Source organism: Siniperca chuatsi, linkage group LG1, assembly GCF_020085105.1.
Source record: "Siniperca chuatsi isolate FFG_IHB_CAS linkage group LG1, ASM2008510v1, whole genome shotgun sequence".
Lineage (NCBI taxonomy): Eukaryota > Metazoa > Chordata > Actinopteri > Centrarchiformes > Sinipercidae > Siniperca > Siniperca chuatsi.
In genome coordinates, this window is record NC_058042.1 from 10,662,134 (window position 1) to 10,684,814 (window position 22,681).

At 37.7% G+C, this 22,681-nt stretch overlaps 2 protein-coding genes across 2 annotated transcripts; one reads left to right on the plus strand and one right to left on the minus strand.

Moving 5' to 3' along the window:
* Positions 1-14,207, plus strand: ace2 (angiotensin I converting enzyme 2). The gene is made up of 18 exons (XM_044192434.1): positions 1-278; positions 397-555; positions 749-842; positions 1,985-2,128; positions 2,630-2,745; positions 2,881-2,986; positions 4,957-5,054; positions 5,227-5,399; positions 6,155-6,381; positions 7,816-7,960; positions 8,154-8,252; positions 8,733-8,855; positions 8,934-9,112; positions 10,850-10,908; positions 11,057-11,154; positions 11,264-11,380; positions 12,287-12,481; positions 12,577-14,207. The coding sequence occupies exons 1-18, from the start codon at positions 90-92 to the stop codon at positions 12,677-12,679; spliced, it is 2,424 nt and encodes an 807-aa protein (XP_044048369.1). The 5' UTR covers positions 1-89; the 3' UTR covers positions 12,680-14,207.
* Positions 13,422-20,902, minus strand: il1fma (interleukin-1 family member A). Its single transcript, XM_044192447.1, has 7 exons — positions 20,786-20,902; positions 20,548-20,666; positions 18,690-18,786; positions 17,715-18,096; positions 16,640-16,765; positions 16,281-16,420; positions 13,422-14,879 (listed from the first exon to the last, which is right to left on the minus strand). The coding sequence occupies exons 1-7, from the start codon at positions 20,795-20,797 to the stop codon at positions 14,661-14,663; spliced, it is 1,095 nt and encodes a 364-aa protein (XP_044048382.1). The 5' UTR covers positions 20,798-20,902; the 3' UTR covers positions 13,422-14,660.
* Positions 20,903-22,681: the final 1,779 nt, after the last annotated feature.

The following is a 22,681-nucleotide window of genomic DNA, read 5'->3' on the forward strand; positions in this document are numbered from 1 at the left end:
GCAAAGGTAATTGAAACTGTATAACAGAGTACAGTGTCCGTCCTTCTCAGAGTTAGTTTGCGTGTGTGGATAGAGCTGAAGCAGCCAAGATGTCTGCTAAGATTCTTGTAGCGTTGCTGTCACTGTCCTGCGCTGTTTCTGCTCAGTCAGATGTGGAGAACAAGGCGAGGGAGTTCCTGCAGAGGTTCGACGAGGAGGCCACTAGACGTATGTACCAGTACTCGCTAGCATCATGGGCCTACAACACCAACATCACAAAGGAGAACTCAGACAAACTGGTAAGCATTCAGAAACCTTTAAAATACATGTAGCTACTGTAGATTGACCAAATGCTCATGTCAGTTAAACAGATGTGGTGTTTACACGCTTTGATGTGTCTGATTTCATTCTACCCAGTCAGAACAGGGGCAAATTTGGGGCAATTTCTACACCCAGATGTCAGAAGAATCTCAGAAATTCCCTCACGACCAGATCAAGGATCCAGAAATCAAATTACAACTTATCTCCCTACAAGACAAAGGTTCTGGTGCTCTATCCCAGGATAAAGCTGCACATGTAAGACAATTACTCCATGTTGAATTTCATTCTGGTATAGATATGTGTTTGCATATGTCTTAAAATATGTAATACTACTTCCCAGTGAAGTGATTTGCAGCTACTGTTGTTTTGAGTTGATTCTATCACTAGTGTTCATTAGCAATTCACATTAATATTGTATCCTTGTGTTTTCTTTTAAATCTACTTGTAGCTGAGTAAGGTCATGAGTGAGATGAGTACAATCTACAGCACAGCGACAGTGTGTCTCATGGACGACCCCCTTAACTGCCAGACTTTGGAGCCAGGTACACTCTGTTAAAAAGGACCGGTTAAGACGACGTGGCTGTCGGCCAAATTAGATAAAGCAGTTTATAATTAACATAGTCACTTAAAGTTTTTGAACAGAAGTTTTACCAAGATATTGTAATCCATTGTGGGAATTATATTGTGAACACTTTTATAATGTTTAGTCCTTTAATTTTGATGCTTCCAGTAGTGGAAAGTACATTTACTCGAGTACAATTTTGAGGTACTTTACTTGAGGATTTCCATTTTATGCTACTTTATACTTCTACTCCACCACACTTTAGAGTGAAATATTGTACTTTTTACTTCACTACATTTATCTGACAGCTATAGTTACAGTTAGTAGTGGGGGGCCCTTGTCACATTTAAGATCTCTATGAGTTGTTAGCAGTTTCACCAAAAAGACATTTTTCTTTTAAACTTCTGGTTTCATTTAAATAAATGTCTGAGGCCAAAGAGGTAAAATTATCCAATATTTCACAAAAACAGCAAAGAATAGTCCAAAACATGAAAACTGATTTGTGTGGCAGTACTTAGTAGTTAGCTTCACCTCGACAAGCTAGAACAGTAATATTCTGCTTACACATTGTTGCATCAGTATTAACAATTTAATAACTTCATATGTAGTAATATGTCAGGCAGAGGCCATTTTTCTGCAGAACAAGTACTTTTACTTTTGATACTTTTCTAGGACATTTTAGATTATTACATAGGTACTCATACACACCTCTATCATACAGTGGTGAAAGAAGTACTGAGATCTTTTACATAAGTAAAAGTAGCAGTACCACGATGTAAAAATACTCCATTACAAGTCAGAGTCCTGCATTCAAAATCGGTCTTCAAATGGTTGCAAACTGCAATTTCACCATTAAATGCCATTAAATCCTTCAGTGGAGCTAAGTTTAACAACTTGATATACTGTTGGGCAATTTCTAATTTATAAACTGATCGTTTGTTTTACATATAAAATCTTGAACTGAAAAGTAACTAGTAACTATAGCTGTTTGATCAATGTAGGGGAGTAAAAAGTACAATATTTTCCTCTGAAATGTAGTGGAATAGAAGTATCAATTCTCATAAAATAGTACAAGTACAGATTTGATGAAAAGACAAACATTGATCTAAAATGTGTTTACAGGCCTGGAGCACGTAATGGCCAACAGCCGAAACTACTCTGAGCGTCTGCATGTGTGGGAGGGCTGGAGGAGAGAGGTGGGGAAGAGGATGAGGCTTCTGTACGAAGACTATGTGGATCTGAAGAATGAAGCTTCCAAACTAAATGGTGATACGTCTCAAAGAAAATATGCCACTTGATATAGTGATGTTTTGGAGTATTATTGTGAGGATGTCTAACATCTTTAATGTGTGAATGACAGAGAAGCTATATAGCTCCATATAATCCAGTGGAAATGCTTTGAGCTCAAGCTTTGAACACAGACTATAAGTTTATCAAGGAACTATATGGATATAAGCTAATACTCTAGATTGTGGATGGGTGGAGATAATGTCTGATAGGACACAGGACGAACACACGGAGCTGATAGCGTTCTGTGATCATACGTAACGGATCCTCCCAAGAACAAATAGCAGACTGTGGTCTATAGGAGGGGTCACTGCTGTCATAACCTCTAACTCATGTCATACTAGCAGTGCCACAGCTTACATCACCATGCAAAAAACTACCCAAAAATTGGTAGTGACAGTTTTTGTTAAGTGAAATATGTCTGTCTCACTCTTTCTTTTTCTCTTGATCTGTTCCTCTCTGACATTCACACACTTACAGGTTTTGAAGACTATGGAGCTTACTGGAGATATAACTATGAGACCATTGAGGAGGACATTTTGTACAAGTACACCAGAGATCAGCTTATGGAAGACGTGCGTTCTATATACAGAGAGGTATGTCTAATATCCGTCCATGTCAGTGGATTGTCTCATGTTTCAGAGCATCTGCATTAGTGAGAGTAACAATGTACAGTTTGTTATTGATTGTTTGAAGTAATTAACAACAGTGATTTATTGTTTTTTTCACAGATCCTGCCCTTATACAAGGAGCTGCATGCTTATGTGAGAGCCAGACTTATGGAGGTCTACACAGGACATATTGATTCACAAGGGCCTCTGCCAGCCCATTTGCTAGGTATGTTGAGGATTTTGTTCAGAGCTGATAATCAGTCTTGTCAGAGGCATCAACTATTAACCCTGCTGATATCAGTGTTCCATATATATGTTTCTTTTAAATGAGTTTGGGGTAGAAATTCATCATAGTCGAGAAACAAACATCACATAGTCAACAGCATCATGAGCTTTATTATCATTAAAGATTCAAGATTCAAAGCTTTATTGTCATGAACAGAGAAACAGTTGCACTGTACAATGAAATTCTTCACTTGCTGTCCTCTCAGATTATCATCCATAGAATACAAATAACTTAAAAGTCTAAAAAAGGAAGTTAAAAAGGAGAACACAAACAAAATGGGGTAATGAAAATCCAATGCAAATTGCACCTAGAATTTTAAAATACTAATAATGTAATGGCGGTGGTAATATTACTATTAACAAAGTAATAATAATAGGAATGATAGTGATAGGAATAATAATGATAATAATAAGACTAATAATAACAACTGTAGTAGCAGTTGTTGAGCAGGAACACAGGGCAGCAGGTGGCCCACAATCATAGATCCAGACTCTGCAGCTCCGGAGGCAGAAATACCTGCTGAAAGTGACAGAAGGACAGAGGAGAGAGACGAGAAAGCACAAAACTATGTGAGAGAGAAGATGTTGAGTTAGTAACATGCATTAATGGGATAAGAATGCGTACAGATGGAGAGGGGGAGGAGGAGAGAGGAGCTCAGTGCATCATGGGAAGTCTCCCGGCAGTCTAGGCCTATAGCAGCATAACTAAGGGATGGTTCAGGACTCACCCAAGCCAGCCCTAACTATAAGCTTTATCAAAGAGGAAAGTCTTAAGCCCACTCTTAAACATGGAGCTGGGACCTGGTTCCACAGGAGAGGAGCTTGATAACTGAAGGCTCTGGCTCCCATTCTACTTTTGAGAGACTCTAGGAACGACAAGTAACCCTGCATTCTGGGAGCGCAGTGTTCTAGTGGGGTAATAAGGTACTATGAGCTCTAAGATACGATGGTGTCTGACCATTAAGAGCTTTGTAGGTGAGGAGAAGGATTTTAAATTCTATTCTGGATTTTACAGGGAGCCAGTTCAGAGAAGCTAATTCTGGAGAAATATGATCTCTTTTCCTAGTTCTTATCAGTACACGTGCCGCAGCAGTCTGGCTCAACTGGAGAGTCTTAAAGGACTTATTCGGACAGCCTGATAATAAGGAATTGCAATAATCGAGCCTAGAAGTAACAAATGCAGGACTAGTTTTTCGGCATAATAGATAAGAAGCAGATAAGAAGCCTTTATTGATCACCAGAGGAGAAATTACAGCAGTACAAGGACAGAAATAAGTACAGATAAATTGAGAGTAGGTAAAAAATAAATAAGAGGTATATAAAACTAAAAGAAGAATATAAGTAAAAATATAGACTGTACAAGAGCAATTAAAACAAATTACAAGGCAAAAGTGACAGTGGTGTTATTAGTAATCAAGTAATTCAGTATAAAAGAATACAGCTTCAGAGCAGTGAGATTTGAACATTCATGTAAGTTTTAAGTCCCAGTCCAGAACTTGTGTATGGCTCCCTCTGTTGTCCAGGTTTTATCTCTACCACTTTCTATTACGAAATAAGCTTTATGTGTATTTTGAAGCTTACTTTGTTTTTGAGATTTGGTAAAGACATAATTCTGACCATCAGCAAAATGTTATTTAGTGATTTGTTTAGTTGTTTAAAGGTAACACTACAGACAAACTGTTACAGAGGAAAAAGAAATGCAACAGTTGTAATATAATATATATATACAGCCTTTAGCTGAAACTAATCCTTATCCTAGACTTTTAAATTGATACATGTCAGCTTTCACAAATCACCTTTGAAAGGATTGCAACTACATACATCTGACTAAGGTCTACTGTGGGAAGAACATCTCAGTGTCTACTTAGTATTTGGAGTGAAAAATAATTATCTTTTGTGTCGATTGTTCAGGTGACATGTGGGGAAGATTCTGGACCAACCTGTACCCTCTGTCAGTTCCCTACCCTGAGAAACCAGATATTGATGTCAGCAAAACTATGGTGGAGAAGGTTCGGTACAATTTTGTTTAGATTCGGCTATTCTTTTTCTATATTAAACAATATCAGTTAAACACAAAACATATATGAGATATTAAAAACAAGTTTTGCAATATAGTGCATGTAGACATTAAAATCTCATTTGGAACTGAAACCGTCTACCAAATGTCGACTTGGATTTCAGGGTTGGCATGAGCATCAGCTTTTCGAAGAAGCAGAGAAGTTCTTCATGTCTGTGGGCCTTTACAAGATGTTCCCAAACTTCTGGAATAATTCCATGCTGGTGAAGCCTGAGGATGGACGCAAGGTGGTCTGTCACCCCACAGCCTGGGACATGGGAAACAAAGAGGACTTTAGGTAGGCTAAATCGACAGACATGCACATATTCGCACATGCATCAAACAAGTATCAGAAAAAGATCGAAATCTAGCCAACTCTCTGATATTGAAGTTGCTGACTCTAACATGGAATAAATTGGTCTCTAACAATCTCATATGAGATTTTTTTGCAGAGTGATTGATTAAGATCATATACTGTATATTCATACTTACAAAGCTTACATCTGGGACAGTTGACTTAAACACAAGCAGCTCTTCTTTTTTCTAAACTCAATTTCCAAGTGAGATGATTTCTATGGGGGTTTTTTTTGTGCCATGTGAGAAGAGTAATATATCTGTAGATCAGTACATGAAAGCCATAAATATGAATTTGCTGGAACAATGATATTGATTAATCTCTGAGTCATTCTTTCCTGCTGATAAAGATAACCAAAGTCATTATGTTGTCAAATATTAATCCATATGGCTGCCCCAGCAGTCACTGTCTTTAAAGGTTTGCATGTCTCTTTCCAAGTCAGGTTTTATGAATCCTCAAGTGTTAGTTTGGGTTGATATGACTGAATAAAACATATTCTCCATGTTACTTCACCTGTCTACTTAAACAAGGACTTAATTTATTTTATTGAAGTTGGGCTTCAGTGTTTGTTACATCTGATTCATCAGAAACATTTTGCGACTGTTTTATTGGTACATTATATCTGATATGGCATCATGCCATATCTGTGTCACACATTATAACTGCTGACAACAACACTTCTGCTGTGATGTCTTCAGAATCAAAATGTGTACCAAGGTCAACATGGATGACTTCCTCACAGCGCACCATGAGATGGGTCACAACCAGTACCAGATGGCTTACCGTAACCTGTCCTACCTCCTGAGGGACGGAGCCAATGAGGGTTTCCACGAGGCTGTTGGAGAGATTATGTCCCTCTCTGCTGCAACACCCAAACACCTGCAGAGCCTAGACCTCCTGCCTGCTGACTTCATTTATGATAATGGTACTATTGATATAGATAAGACTGACAATCAAAGAAATATTGGCTCTCCAAAACATTAAAACTGCTATAATCAATAGTTTTATAATAACAATGGATGGAATGACTATGGCCCCATTCACACTTCATTTCAAGTGTTTTATCTCAGATCACAAATCTGATTACAATCCATCTTTGTTTTCCCGGGCTACATGTAAATAAGGATCGGCCCTTCTCCAGTCCAGAAGGAGGTGGTAATGTACCTGAAGCTGTTTAGTGACTGCAAAATATGCCAGAAGAAAAATTACTTACCACAGTTTAGCTAGCGGTAGCTAACAACTGTCCATAACATAATAGAGCGACATTAATGAATCATTATATTTATGAACTATGAGTGAGACAAAACTTTTATTGTCTTCTCGTGCTCTCATTCACGCTGCTCCCTACCCAAACAGATCTTTCAGTGGGTGAACTCACAGAGAATAATCACCTGACTCTGTGGTTCCCTTCAACAGCATGGAGCTTTTAAGCCTCTTTCAGCTCATTGTTTTGGTTTTCTAGCCCCCCACTTTCAATGTCGTTTCCAGCCACAGGCAGCTGTTTTCAACAGAAAAGCTCTAAAAACTCACTGTACACTACCTGTTGGTTGGTAGAGACCAAAACAGAGCTAAAAGGAGAGTGAGTATTGGACTTTCATTCATCAGGTGTGCCAGAGACTCAGCTTCAAATGTATGCTATAGTTGCTCTAAGTCTGCTGGATGTGTAAATAATTGTTATTGTTTGCTAGCAACTTAGTTCACCATATCAACTTTGGTAATATCAGTGTTGAGCTTGTTTCCACTGCCCCTAAGTGGCCAAAAAATCAGTTATTGCAGGTTTAACCTTTGAGTAACCCAGCCTTGTTTTATAGCCCCATGACAAAGCTTTGTTGACATTTTTCAGAATCAGAGAAGGGTTTGATGAACTTTCTCTTAACTCGTAAAATATTTACCTGGCCTAAAACCATGGAAATCACCAAACTGGAGATACGGTATGAAGTTTTCACCCGACAGTGGCAAATATATATAAAGAGCTGAACAAACCTGAGTAAGTATGAGTAATGAGTCTCTGGATTGCTGCCCTCGAATGGCATGTAGGATAAAAATAGCGTCAGCACCGTTGGGGCAACCTGGATAGATCATGTCACACCTGTATTCACCTGTTTACTTCAGTGAAACAGGATAATCAAGCATAACATGATCTTGGGCCCTCTGCTAACTGTTATACAAACTGTCATTTCCTTACAGTGTCTGACATCGGTGTCATAAATAGCTTATCAAATGCACACTTCCCAAAAAAGAACAATATTCCAAATTATGTTCAGAGTTTATCTTCTTAAATGTTTAGACCAGAAACAGACAGCCTCCTGATCTTTTCACTTTCTATGTCATGAACTATTTTGTGTTTTTTGCCTTGCAGAAACGGAGATCAACTTCCTGCTGAAACAGGCACTCACCATTGTGGCCACACTACCATTCACCTACATGCTGGAGGAATGGAGGTGGCAGGTGTTTGCAGGGAACATCAGCAAGGATGAATGGATGGCGCGCTGGTGGGAAATGAAGTAAGCAGAGACCTATGTGAAGCATCTGTAAATAAAAATCTGCTGATGTCTAATATCGCTGGAATCAAATGTGGTCATACTGCGTACATATATTGTGGCTTTTCATGTTGTATAACCTCAGTGGCTGCTTCACTGCAGGTCTGTGGTTACAGCATCACCCTGCATCAGTGTTGACTCTCTGTCGTCATAACAGGAGGGAGCTGGTAGGGGTGGTGGAGCCAGTGCCAAGAGATGAGACCTACTGTGACCCGCCTGCTCTGTTCCATGTATCTGGAGACTATTCTTTCATCAGGTAACACTCCCGCTGTAAAGCTGCACTTCAAGGAAAAAAAAGCATAATATTTTAACTTCAGCCACTTGAACCTGGATTTTCGCAAAATCAGCTTTGCCAAGAGGATTACTGTATGTTTTCAGTTCTGTCTGTATTTTGGTTAACAGGATATATTAGTAACATGTTTACATATTTCAGTGAAATTTGATGGAAAGTTAGGCCAAGGAACAAGAAACTAGTTAGTTTTATCATTTCAAGAGCAAGCTATTTTAAAAGTTTTTGCTATTTTCTGATGAACTACTGCACTGAGTTATTATGTATATGTTGATGCAGTAATGAAGAATCACAGACCTTTGCAAGCAAGATGGAGTAACTGAGTAGTGAAGCTGTGAGAGAGATTAAGTATGATGATTAAAGATAGAAAAATAGGGACCAGGTTGAAAATAATTGCGCCAGGTATGCTATGAGACATCACCCGTGTGTCCCTGGTTGTGAAAACAGGTACTTCACAAGAACCATCTACCAGTTTCAGTTCCAAAAAGCGCTCTGCGATGCGGCTGGTCATACGGATGCCTTGTCTTCGTGTGACATTACTGGTTCTACAGCAGCAGGAACAAAGCTGAGGTATGGACGACTATTACACTGTGGTGGTACACATGTATAATGTAACAGTAATTTATCATCATCAATGTTTTCTGTTAGGAATATGTTAGAGCTGGGAAGGTCCCAGTCCTGGACCAAGGCTTTGCATACGATATCTGGTAACGTTAAGATGGACGCCCGCCCCCTGTTGGACTATTTCCAGAAACTTCATGACTGGCTGAAGGCAGAGAACATGAAACACAATAGGATCGTAGGCTGGAATTCAGCAATAGATCCATGTGAGTACAAAGATACTCACATTACAGATTATTACCACTAAAATAAATATACATTTTCTTAAAGTAACGGTTAGACATTTAGGGTGATATGCTCATTTGCTCTCTGGCCGAGGGTTAGATGAGAAGATTGATACCGCTCTCATGTCTGTATGGTAAATATGACTGGAAACAGGGGGAAAGAGTCAGGAGCTAATCTGACTCTGTACCAGCACCTCTAAAGATCACTAATTAATACATTATACCTTGTTTGTTTAATCTGTACAAAAAACAAAATGTTAAAACAACACATTATGGTTTTATGGGGGGTTATGTGTCGGACTATTTCTTGCCCAGTAATCAACTGGAGTCTTGTCATCACCATGAGGTTGCCAGGCAACAGTCCAGCACATTACCTCCGCTAAAACTACAATGTATCATTTTTACACTTTGTTTTTTGTACGGATTAAACAAAGGAGATATAATGTGCCAATTTGTTTTAGAGGTGCTGGTAGGTGGATTTTGTTACCTTTGGACAGAACCAGGCTAGTTGTTTCCCCCTGTTTCAAGTCTTTGTGCTAAGTTAACCATCTTGTGGCTGGAACTTTATATTCATTGTACTGACATGGGAGTGGTATCGATCTTCTCATCTAATTCTTGGCAAAAAAAGCAAACAAGCATATTTCCCAAAATGTCGAACTATTCCTTTAAGCTTCCCTTCTGTCCTGCTTTGTTTCCTGCACAGCAAATTCATCTGGGTTGAGTGTATTTATACTGCCATGTTGTGTTTATATAGTGCACACCAAACACAGTTAATTGAACACTTTTGATAGATTTGAAAACCTGAAAAACATGATTTAAGTCACAGGTGTTTTCATGACAAATATTTGCATGATCAAACCACATTAATTTACTAGAAAGTCCATTTCCTGAAGAAAATATGTGTGATTGCTGCAAGTTGCTGCTGCTGGGCTACAGAGTAAGGAGAATTTTCATTCTGTACCCGATGTTTTATGACTTATACACCAGTAAGCTCAGTATTTAAAACAGGTGAGAGTGCATAGGTTAAACTATGCAAAGGTCCTTATGCTGAATTACAGGTGATGTGTTTGATAAGTTAAAACAATAGAGTTATGCAGCTGTGTGATGGGTGTAACCTAATGGATGTAATTTGCCTAATCTTTGCGGGTCTTTAGACGCACACAACAATGGGCTGAAGGAACTTTTTAGTTCCTTGAAAAGTAGTTCCTGGGGATAAAAGTTCTGGGTACTTTGGGTGGAAATGCAACTTTATAAGCCAAAACAAAAACTGCTTCGTAACTGACCACATGGCGGTGCTACTGGTAGCATGTTGCATAATGTCAAGCACATGCCCCAGGGGCACCTGTGTACCAGGTTTGATTGTGTCAATGACCAAAAAATTGAAAGAATTTCAATTTCTAGTTTTACTATAGCGTCCCTTGTCTGTGAAATTGTATTAAGTTGTATAGACTTGTTCGCTGTCCCTGTTTTAACAGGTTAAACGAAACTGGTTGCTATTGGATGATGCATTCAAGAGTTATGGCAGTTAAAGTATTTTTTGCCACAGCAACAAAATGTTGACAAACTGTAGGTGATATCCAAAAATAAATGCATGAGTTGTGTTCGCGGTCCGCCTACTATCTTATGTACCGTTTGGTGAAGATTTGATGATATATGGAAAATAGGAAGCGAGAAATCATTTATTGAACTGAATTAATGAATTGATTTTTTTTTTTACAGATTCAGAGTATGCCATTAAAGTGAGAATAAGTTTGAAGGCTGCCATGGGTGATAACTCTGTGAGTATTATTAATCATTTTTAGAAGTATTATTACTGTACAAAGGTTACAATATCTGACTACACGTGAAATGAGTTTTGCACCTTTAAACTGAACTTCAGTCCATTTGATGTCATGGCAAATATTAATCAATTAAAATGTGTTTCAGTATTCCTGGAACGCCAACGAGTTGTTCCTGTTCAAGGCCAACATTGCGTATGCTTTGAGGCAGTACTACAGCCAAAAGGACAAGACCCTTCTCTTCTCGTCAGTATCAACTGCCAAACCAAAAATATGAAGATACTTTATGCTTTATTTTCCTTTGACTTTTGTCAACCACATTTGTTTGAGAGATTTTCTCGGTTTGCACCTGCAGATCAGAGAACGTCCTCACATATAAGGAGTCTCCCAGAATCTCCTTCTACATTGTGGTCACCAACCCAGCAAGTCCCTCCGTATATATCCCAAAGGATGATGTGGTGGCTGCCATACGGTGAGGCAGTGTATTTTGATTACATACAATATATTCCAAAAACACTAAGTGCCATATACTTGTTTTGTTTTACCCAAAATGTTTCACAGGCTTCCTAAGCAGCTGTAATAGCCAAGCTAATTAAATTTATTTTCAATGATTTTTTGTCATGCTAGCGTCTGTCGGACCACCACTTTGGTCCAGACTGAAATATCTCAACAACTATTGAATGGATTGGCACAAACGTTTGTACAGACATTAATGGAGCCCAGATGATGAATCCTAGTGACTTTGGTGATCCTCTGACTTTTCCTCTAGCGGCACCAGCAGGTCAAAGTTTTCATTTATCCTGTAAAATATCTCAACATCTACTGGATTGATTGGAACAAAATTTTGTACAGAGATTCATGGTTCCCAGACAATGAATCACCACCATGACACCTATTTTGGTGCAGATATTCATGTCCTCCTCTGGGTGAATTGCCACAACTTTGTTTATCCCTCAACTTTTCGTCTAGCACCATCATCATGAAGGCAATTTGTCTAGTACTTTGTTTTCTAACCAAATTCCTGCTAAACTAATGACATTCCCATCAGCCTCAGCTGCACTTTAATGCTAATTAGCAAATGTTAACATGATAAACTAAGATAGTGAATATGGTAAACGTTATACCTGCTAAACATCAGCATGTCATTGTGAGCATGCGGGTGGCATTTTGCTCAAAGCACCGCTATGCCTAAATACAGCCTCACAGAGCTGCTAGCGTGGCCATAGACTCTTAGTATACCCTTTATATAATTTCTGACACAAGGATTCGAGTTAAATTGCTTCCTGCTAGAATTGGTATAATCAACTCTGTGTGACCTTTCCCTAGAGACATTTAATAGGTGTGAGCTATAATAAACTCGTTTCGATATTGATTCCAGGTTATGTCGAGGCCGAATCAACGATGCCTTCCAATTGGATGACAGGACGCTGGAGTTCGAGGGTATTCTACCAACATTGGCCCCTCCCGTGGAGCAGCCGGTGGAGGTGTGGCTGGTGGTATTTGGGGTGGTCATGGGAATCGTGGTGCTAGCGGGCGTCTACCTCGTCATCTCTGGTGTCAGAGAGCGCAAAAAGTGAGTTTGCTCTCAAGACTGAGTGCCATTTCTGACATGTTAGACCGATTACTTGCATAACTGTGAGACATGTTGTGTTTCTTGTGTGTTTTTAGGAAATCTGTAAAGACAGGCATGGAGAATCCCTACGATACAAACCTTGAAGGACAAACTAACAAAGCCTTTGAGGACAGTGACAATGAGCAAACTGGATTCTGAGTCCACCGCTGTCACCGAAGAACAGAGGGAATGTGTCCTCAATGCTTATGGATAGTAGACTCATAGTCACTGTCCTAGAATGGGAAAGTGAAAATTCTTGCTCTTATAAGGACTTTCCCTCTTTCACCAGTGCTGCATGATCTCTTATCAAACATCAACATAACTGCTAAATGTGTATATGTGGGAAAGTTTTAGTTTGTTGAGGATTTTGACTCTCACAGACAGTTATTGTATAGTTAATACCCTAGTAAAAAAAGAATACTTAATTGCAGTATACTAAGTATAGTTCCATGTGAAAGTGTGCTATTTTTGACGCACTTAGTGTATTAACACTATATAAGTAGTGCAACTTGTCATTAAGTGTATTTAAGTATACTTTTTGTAATAATGATGGACATTTACCTTTTACTTGTGTACTTAAATTATAACAGCCATTGTCTTTTGGACAAATATTTATATATATTAAAAAAACTGCAAATACTTGTTTACTTTGTCTATGTCAAGTACAAAAAAAGTACATTTAAATACAATTATCATAACTTGGTGGTGTCTTAAAATAGCACAGTCAGGTGCACTTAAGTGTGGTCAACTACTTATATATCATTAATAATATATATATTTATAGTACAAAATTAGTATGTCAAAAATAGCACAGTTAAAGAAGTCATAGCAAACTTTTGAATACAATCAAAATATAGTTTAAGATACATAGAATATTTTAACAACACATCTGAAAATGTGATTTAATTGTATTAGTTTCAAGCTTTATTTCCAGGATAGGTTCTTTCAAGGCGGTACAGTGTTTTTCTGACGTTGCTTTCAGATTGTGTATTGTAATTTGCAGAACATTACATTTGTATAATTCAAAATATCCTACCTTTCCTCTTACTGTTGTGATGTGGATACTCAGAGATTTGTTTTAAATTTCATGCAGCTCATTCTCAGGATAGCTAATCAAAAGAACAAGAACTGTGTTTGCCAATATTACTTTATAATATTTAACATTCTGTAAAAGGCTTGGATGGTTTGTAATACTATTTGATACTTTTGCTTGTTTTAAAATATCAAATTAAATGTTGTCAATGTACACCTGGTAGATAGGTGCTTAAGAAAATCATGTTAAAGAAAGTATTCAGTTACTGCATATTGCCAGTGCTAAGTTCGCTGAAAATGTATGCCACATATCTATTACTGAAATGTTGCCTTTTCAAAGTGTGTAAAATACACAGAGTAATACATCTAAACATGTTTACATTATATGACCTATGGCTTAGTATAATATGTGTGCAAAGTATAATATGCATTAAATATGGAATGTGTTATCAAAATGATTTTCCAAATATCATCTGTTTACAGTATACATGTATTCAGTACATAAACATTATATAACCATCATTCAGAACTCAATTAATGTTTGTGCTTGTATTAATACATTGGACTCATGTTTATAGTTTATACCATATGTAATTTTGCTCACAACATAATGTACATTTGAAAGTGTTAAATACATAAAGTTATTATCACATCACCTTGTTTTTTTTTACACTTATTTTGAATATATATATTTTTTAATGAAAGTTACATCTTGAACACAAAATATTCTTGCTTGTAAAAAAAAAACAATCTGCTTGAAAGGCCACTTTAAACAGCAAAACTGAAATTATGTCGCATATCTAAGTCTGGACCACACACACACACACATACACAAAAACATTTTTGAATTAGAAATAGTTGTATGATACATACGATACAATAGTACATAGGTACAATAGTTGTATGATACGCACTTCTGCAATAGCAGAATTTGATGTTGCATTGGTTTCTGTCACTGGACCAGGTGACTCAAACAAAATAGCTCGTCTCATGTTTTTTTGTTTTTGTTTAATATCATCTTCAAGTCCCAGATAAAATTCACAAGAGAATTTTAAATGTGAAACTGACTTTGACTGAGAACTATACACCCGAAGGAAGTGACTCTCCATCACTTCTGAATGATGAAGAGGAAAGAATAATCTTCCTTCCCTCCATCCAGGGATCCCATGTTCACTAAGTCTGTGTTGACGATTTGGATGAACCAGCCGAGGTGCAGCGCTGACTCAAACTTCAGCTGTTTCGACTGGTCACCCTTCATGTAGAAGACGAAGGAGAGGGTGCTGTCATCGCTCTTGGAGATCTGCTTCAGCCTCTGCTTTTCGCATGTCTACAACAACAAACGTATGGCTATCCATCACAGAGGGAACAGGTGACTGTTCAACATCCTGGCAGTGAGATGATTACTTTGCTTGCAAGTCTCACAATCATAATAATCAACTTGCAATGAAATAAAAATTCTATATAATCCAGAGTATGAATCCTAGTGACTTTGGTGATCCCCTGACTTTTCCTCTAGCGACTTCATCAGGTCAAAAAATGAATTTGTCCAGTAGGCTACTTTCATGATCAAATACCTGCAAAACTAATTCACATCATTCTCAACTGTACTTTGTGTTTAGTGCTGATTAGTGCATGTTAGCATGCTAACACGCTAAACAAAGACAGTGAACATGGTGAACATTATACCTGCTAAACATCAGCATGTTAGCGTTGTCACTCTGAGCATTTTAGCATGCTGATGTTAGCATTTAGCTCAAACAACTGCTGTGCCTGTAAGTACAGCCTCACAGAGCTGCTAGGATGACTAGACTTGCTATTCTTTTCTGTGCAGATCCTAGTGTATACTTCACCAAATTCTATTTTCCTCTGCCACTCTCTTCCAACAGATAGGCCTACTCCTTAGAGTTAATTTAAAACTACATCAAAACAAGTGCTGCTGACCTTCAAGCAGACCTACTAAATGGATACTGGGCTAAATATGTGCTTTGTCTGTGAATATCCTGCTCAGCCAACAAAGATTTTTCCACTTAGGTTTGTAGATAAGATAGAGTCTTTCAAGTGATAATGCTTATGTCCGAGTCAAGTCCCCCATCATTGGTGTTAGAGCCATTGGGCCTAGATTCAAAGCTAATTTCCTAGTGTTTTTAGCCACTCTAGCTGGATGGCTCAATGGATGTTGAGCCCAAATGTTGGTCTGTCTGTTGGTCAGTCCACAACTTTGGTCCAGACTGAAATAGCTCAAAATTTTTTAGATGGATTGCCATTTAAATAGCATTCCTGGTACCATTATGCATTCCCCTGACTTTTAATCTACAGTCCCAGGTGATGAATCCTAATAATTTTGTTGATCGCCTGACTTTTTTATCAAGTACCATCATCAGGTAAAAAATCCAAAAAATTCATATGAAATTCATACTGTGGGGGACATGACTGTCTGAACAAAATATCGCGGCAATCCATTGAACAGTTGTCGAGACATTTCACTCAAAATCACAGAAGTCAACCTCATGGTGGCGCTAGAGGAAAAGATACAGGATCACCAAAATCAGTAGGAGTCCTCCTCTGGGGACCATGTATGTCTGTACAAAATTTCATGCAGACGCAGACGCAAAAACACTATAAATTACCTCAAACTTCTGTTTCTGTGTGGCTTAGAACTGTATGAAACAGGTTGATGCACCTTAGATCTTACTATGTGTACATAAACACAATCAGTAACGGTTATTACCTCCACTTGTAGGAGCACCCTCTCCCCTTCCTTGCAGCACCTGAGGAAGCAGTTGGACTCTGCCAAGTTTAGGACCACTGGCATTCCTCTGAAACACCTCTCCAGAATGTTTGACTTGTATGAGTAGATGGTGATCTTCTCTGAACACAAAAGAAATGTAAAAAACAAAACAAAACAAAAAACATGTAAACAAGGAATTTCACAAATCAGTTCCCATAAGAGAGAATTTTTTGTGGGATGTTGAACAGTAAATTACACGTAATAGTGAATCGAGAGTATCTGAAATTAAAATTATTCATTTTTCATTTTAATTATTCTGGTAAGTGCCATGTTGCTGTATGCTGCTCTGAATGACAAACCTGGATTCGGTGAAGCATAGATGGTCTTTTGCGAACAGAGACCTCTGAGATATTGGTGAGAGGCCACATGTTTGATTGAAACATTCTTAGACTTTTCCTGTCTGAAACTTCCACTTCCTCTTGGAACTGAAAGTGACACAGGGAACAATCAAACAGAGTGCAAATAGTTTATATATTCATATCCTCTACGTAAGAAAAAAATAACAGGCCCCTAGACTCTGTTTATCACTGGTGATTAATTCCTCACTCTCTATTTTATCTGTATATGAATAGGTTTTTACCAATAGAAGGGAGTTGCACAGTGCTATAGTGATCTGTAAGGCTCTACTGGGAAAACTACTACCTAACTCTGTTCTCCGATCAGATTTAAATACATAATAATGCAATAGCAGTAACAGTAACTTCTAACTGTTTTCTTGACCTGTCTAAGCCATCTCCAAGAGGTCAACTTTTTACGAGATAAAAAACAGCACTGTTTTCAGCTGTATAACGTTTTTTCAGATAATCCAATTGGGTTTATATAGCTGAAGAAGAAGGAGACTTTTCGTAAAACTTCATTCTCCAGTTTTCCTGAAAAAATGTCGAAAAAATGTGTTGAAAGTCCATAGTGATAAGCTTACTTAACTTGAGTATTTCCATTTGAAATATGTGCCATATGATAAAAACACAATACATTATTAAAGATTAAAGCAGTGGTTCAAACTTGTGACCTATTACAAAAAGGCAGTGGGGTCTCCTTGTCATAAGTTTCAGATGTCTCTGAGTTTTTAGCCACCAAAGAGTGATTTCTCATCAGATGGTTTTATTTAAATAACTGGTCAAGAGAGCCAATATGTCTCTGTCTTGATAAACGTTGGTGGACTGTGTAAACACCAGGGACAGCGATGCCAGTAAGTCCAGGATTTTACTGTTGTATCCATGACAAAGTTTGATATGTTGTATTTTCATAAATATATTAGAATGTAGAATAAATTCAACTTTGTGAAACCTAACTAATTAAATTATGTAACTACTATTAATACCATGTGATAGAGAAAAGGAGAAAAGGCAGGAGACTAAATCCCAACTTACTCACCAAGCGTCACCGTTCTGGATTCTGACACCATGACAACGTCATGGAAGGTGCATCCTGTCCCATGACATCCCTGACAGGGGCTCCCACTGTCGCAGCCTCTCCCTCTCACCACAGAGATGCTGGTCTTCATCATGGAAATAATGAGCAGATCCCTCTCCTCCCCATTCTCCTTGTTTTCAGCTTTGCAAACATCCTCCGCTATACCCCCATCCTCCCTTCCTTCTCCGCCCTTCACCACTTCATTCTCCTCCAATTCTTCCTCCCTCCTCATCTCCATGCAGAAACTGAGTATTGTGGACTCCTTGGAGACAGGATATAAAAAGTCCTCAGTCGGGCAGGGCTGCTTGGTGTGCTCCTTCATCCTGCCGGCCTGGTGCACTGTCTGGGGGGGGGGGGTATGTTATTGGCTGTGTTAAAATTCCACCTTAAAACACCTAAATACAGCTACTGCCAAAGTTACAATGTGTGTTCTTCCTCTGGTGAATACCTAAATGTAGACAGTGTAATGCCATGTCGTGTTGACCTATTTCTAGTGCAATACAATGTCATTTGATAGAAAAAAATACTGTTACCGGTCAGCTATTTTGTGGAATTTAAACATCAACAGTTAATGTCATGTCAGTGTGCAGAACATCAGCAATGTTCGCCTACAGTTTTATTTTCATTCATCCCAATTACTAACAAGATAAAAAAAACAGGTACAGCTATTGTGAAAAGACTCATAGAATATTTTGCATGTCATTTCTGACAACTACACATGTATATTCAGTTTGGGGAAAACGGCTTATAAAGTAATAATGTGACAGTTTGGCATGGTGGAGTTTTCTCTTAAAATAATGAGGAATTGTTTAATGCAACAATAAGTCATGGAGATGCTGTGATTTTTAGCCATCTCAGACTGAGAGACTGAAATAGTGCAGAGAATAGAATAGAGTCTGAAATAGTGTGCAAGACTGTGGAAGCCCATGAACTCACCAGCAATGGATTGCCCTCAGCTAACATTTGTGCCACCTCCTCAGGTGTCAGATCCTGCAGGTCCATGCTGTTTATCTGTATCAGTTTGTCTCCTCTCCTGAGAAAAAATAGAAAACATCTAAAACGTATAACCTATATACTTTATTAAGGGGTTTTGGAAATAACTAATAACAATAATTAATAATTTAAAGTAATAAGCCATTAATAGGGAAAGTTGTGAAAAATCCATTTGGCTGGTGTATCTCCTCCTGTAGTGTAGTTTCTGTGTCCAATCTGGATTGCTGTAAGACATGTTTGCGGACTTCCATGTTAGAGAAAAATAAAGAAGCTGTTGCTGCTGAACATGCAACTACGACTCTGTGTGCCACATTGTTATTTGTTATAGTTTGTTTGTTTCTGTCTCTTTAATAGTCAAGAAAACCAGTGTACGGTTTGAGCACTTACCTTCTAGAAAAAAGCTGCAGAGCGTCAAAATCAAAATCCAGTTATTACAACTTTTTAATCTTTAAAACTACAGACCTGATGGACTCTTAGAACGTGAGTAACACGTTAGAGGCCCTTAGAACTTATCAATCAGTTTCTTACTATGAGTAATGTGCTCCCACTGTTTTCTGCCAAAGTTAGAATAGTTATGGTTATTTCTGTTGTTTTTTTCTGTGCTCTTTTCACTGGTTTTAAGGGAGCAGGGTTAGTTAGAAAAAGGTGATGTCGTATACTTCTGTGCTACAATCAGGAATCAGCAACATTTTAATCTGATTCTGATGACCCACACAGATCTGATGAATCAGATTTGAGTATTAAAATCGAGACAAATAATACGAAAAGATGTTTTTTATGTTGTGGTGAAAAGATTTGAAGCCAAGTTTTCAGGGGCTTTAATATGGGGTCAGACGTTTCTCTCTCTATAATAAACCATCAGGTCTGCAGTTGTGAATGTTAATAAGTTGTTGATAAATCAATTCAGCTGCTCTTAAAAATGGTGTATTGCTGCTGCAAAAAGTGATATTAATCTGCCGATAATTTTTTGATTCATTGTTTAGTCTGGGAAATGTCAAATATTAGTAAGAAAAGGCCAAGGTGGCATCTTCAAATAAAAGCAGGAAATCACATTTGAGAATCTGAAACCAGCAAATGTTTGCAATTTTTGAAAATTCTTAATCGATTATCAAAATATTTGGTAATTAATTTCTGTGTCGATCAAGAAATCAATTAATCAAGTAATCATTTCAGGTTTAATTAACATTAATAAAACTATTACTTGCTATTTATAAACTCTATTATAAAAGATGCCTCTTGGGTGGTAGCATATTAGAGTAGTAGCCAGTTCCAGTTAATATTTATTCTGCTGGAATTGTCTAAGCTTTTAAATAACAAATTAAAACACAATTTTATTGACTGGCCTGCTTGTCTGCCAGATTTTATGTTTCTTGTATCTTGTTTTTGTTTATGTTTATGTTTTATAAACTTTACTTTTAGAGATGCAGTTTAATTGTTTTATTATTGTCTTGTCTATGTCTTCTATGTGTCAAAGTAAGAAAAGTAATTTCTTCAAAGCTTTATATGCTGTTGTTTTTACAGCATCCTGTACAATATCTTGCTTTATTTTGTTTGGTAGTTTTTTATTTGTTAATTAATATAACAATTTTTGTATTAAATTTTACCATGCAATGGAAAGCACTTTGTGGTCTGTGCTTATTCTTCTTTTTATTCTTGTAACAGTGTGACACAATAAATGGGGTTTTCTGAGAGAATCGATGTTTGCTAAAAGCACTAAAAAACATACTTTGTTACATTAGTCTGTGTTAATCACTGAGAAAAAAAGAGTCTGCTATAGAGTGTGCCAGTGTCTGACTTATACCTGACAAACATTTTTTCTCCACTCGGTTTTTTGTACTTGACCACATTTTCCACTTCATACTGGTGTTTCCCTTCATGGATGTGGTGGACGATCAGCACGCCTCCCTTAACCAGAGAATCCTGACATTTAGGAATAAATAAACTTAAATTAACATCAACCAATATACACAATAATTTCTTTGAAAATGTATCCGTCATATAGCATGGGTTCAGTGTCAAAGACAGATTTTGTCACCCACCTTCAGATCCATGGTGCTGGCAGTGTCCCCGGCTGGTAATGCTGATAAGAGTGAAGCCGACACTGGTGATAGTGGCCGTCTTTTAAAGATTTCAGTGTGTTTGTGCTTCTGCTTTGCATGAACAGAAGGGGAAGTGGGAATGAGGGGAGACTGACACAGTCATGGATGGGGAACTGATGTCAGAAGAGGAAGTCAATGAAGATTAGTAAATCTTAAATGAAAAGGGGACACGGCGTACAGTATGATTTTGTTTGAAAACAGAACTTGTGACAAATATGGAACCAGAGAGGCGAGAATCTCTGTTCATGTAGATTTTCTACTTGGAAATAATCACTAACAACAGTAAATATGTTATATGAAACACCTTGTTCTTATTTTACTGGATGTTCACTTCCTTATCTTTAGCAGTACCAATAACATGGTGGCAGTATTACTGTCAAAAATTAACACATTAAGACACATTAAGACACAAATCCTGAACAGAGAGAGGAGGAAATGACAGCTGTCAATTTTACAATATGTCAGATTAGACATGGGAACTACTGGAAGAGTTTTACTTCCTCTGTGACAGTAAATAACTCTGTAGTGGAGCGTAAACAATATAAATGTATACTATGTGTGGTTGTTCGCTGTGGTTCAACTAGAAACAAAAGGGATAACTAACGGTTCCTCACATTATGTCTCATTATTATTATTATATCTTAGGAAATCATTAACGGTATTTTATTAAAAGGTAAATATAGTAAACAACAAATGCTTGAACAGCCTGTATGTTTACTTTTTTACTTTTATTAGATTATGGTGATCTAATACCTGATACCACTGTGCTCTAATTTTTATTACTGGGTGTTGTATCGTACAGTGTTGAGTAGCCATCACTGAATTTGAGCAGATGTATGGTTCACTTTTATGTGTAAGTCTCTCCTTGGGTTCATTCCGCCATACCTGTGTACAACATATATGTATACAAATCAGTTAGGAAGAATTAGGATGGGTAATATAGATTTTGAGCTTTAAGGTTCATTCTTGAATTCGGAAATGGCAGTTTTTCTGAAGCTTTCAGCTACATCTCGTGGCCTTCGAACTTCAGACAAATCAAGTAAGTCGACCTTGTTGAATTTTTTGTTAGAAAAATGTAAAAGGTGCCCAGTGGAGTTTCCTTGTGCACAAACAATGTTATGTTTACATTCAATGTTTCTCATTAAAACACACTGTGTGTATCCTTGAGGTCTAACAATCATGTTGAGTGCATTTCCTTCTTCATAAAACATTTGATAAGCCGATTTATTTAATATTTGAAAGTTGTTTACATCCATGTTTACTTGTAGGAGTCTTCCTTTTCACTTTGTTGTTGATCAACAGAATAGCATGAAACTAAAGCAGGATGTGAATCATGCTGCCTGCATGCTTGTGTGCATGCACAATACAAACAAAACAGGGACCACATTTGTAAAAACATTGTTCCATAGCACTACCAGAGGTCAAAAACTCCACAGTGTACCTGTGATTATGCTGCCTCTCCCCCCTGGAACAATGCACAGCAGGACTTCAAATGAAAAGCCAGGAGAGCTACAGCCAGCGGCTGGTTAGCTTAGCTTAGCATAAAGACTGTAAACAGGTAGCCTAGCTCTGTGCAAAGGTAACAAAGTCCACCTACCAGCATCTCTAAAGCTCACAAATTAACACATCTTGTTTGTTTAATGCATACAAAAACCAGAGTGTAAAAACGACAATTTGTGGGGGTTTTGAGGGGTTAGGAGCTGGACTTTTTTTTGACTGGGACCAGTAACTTGTTAGAGTCTTGTTATCACAGTGAGTTTGCCAGGCAATCAGCGGAGACTCCAGTCTTTATGCTAAGCTAACCATCTCCTGACTGTAACTTCATATTTAATGGAC

Bases quoted from the DNA above. Each gene is read 5' to 3' on its own strand.
- ace2 (XM_044192434.1), top strand. From the start codon at position 90: ATGTCTGCTAAGATTCTTGTAGCGTTGCTGTCACTGTCCTGCGCTGTT. The intron at 556-748 runs GTAAGACAATTA...ATCTACTTGTAG, and splicing joins CCCAGGATAAAGCTGCACAT to CTGAGTAAGGTCATGAGTGA. The intron at 7,961-8,153 runs GTAAGCAGAGAC...TCGTCATAACAG, and splicing joins GCGCGCTGGTGGGAAATGAA to GAGGGAGCTGGTAGGGGTGG.
- il1fma (XM_044192447.1), bottom strand. The intron at 18,787-20,547 runs GTATAAGTCAGA...ATTTTTTCTCAG, and splicing joins GGAGAAAAAATGTTTGTCAG to GAGAGGAGACAAACTGATAC. The intron at 14,880-16,280 runs GTAATAACCGTT...TTGTTGTTGTAG, and splicing joins GGGTGCTCCTACAAGTGGAG to ACATGCGAAAAGCAGAGGCT.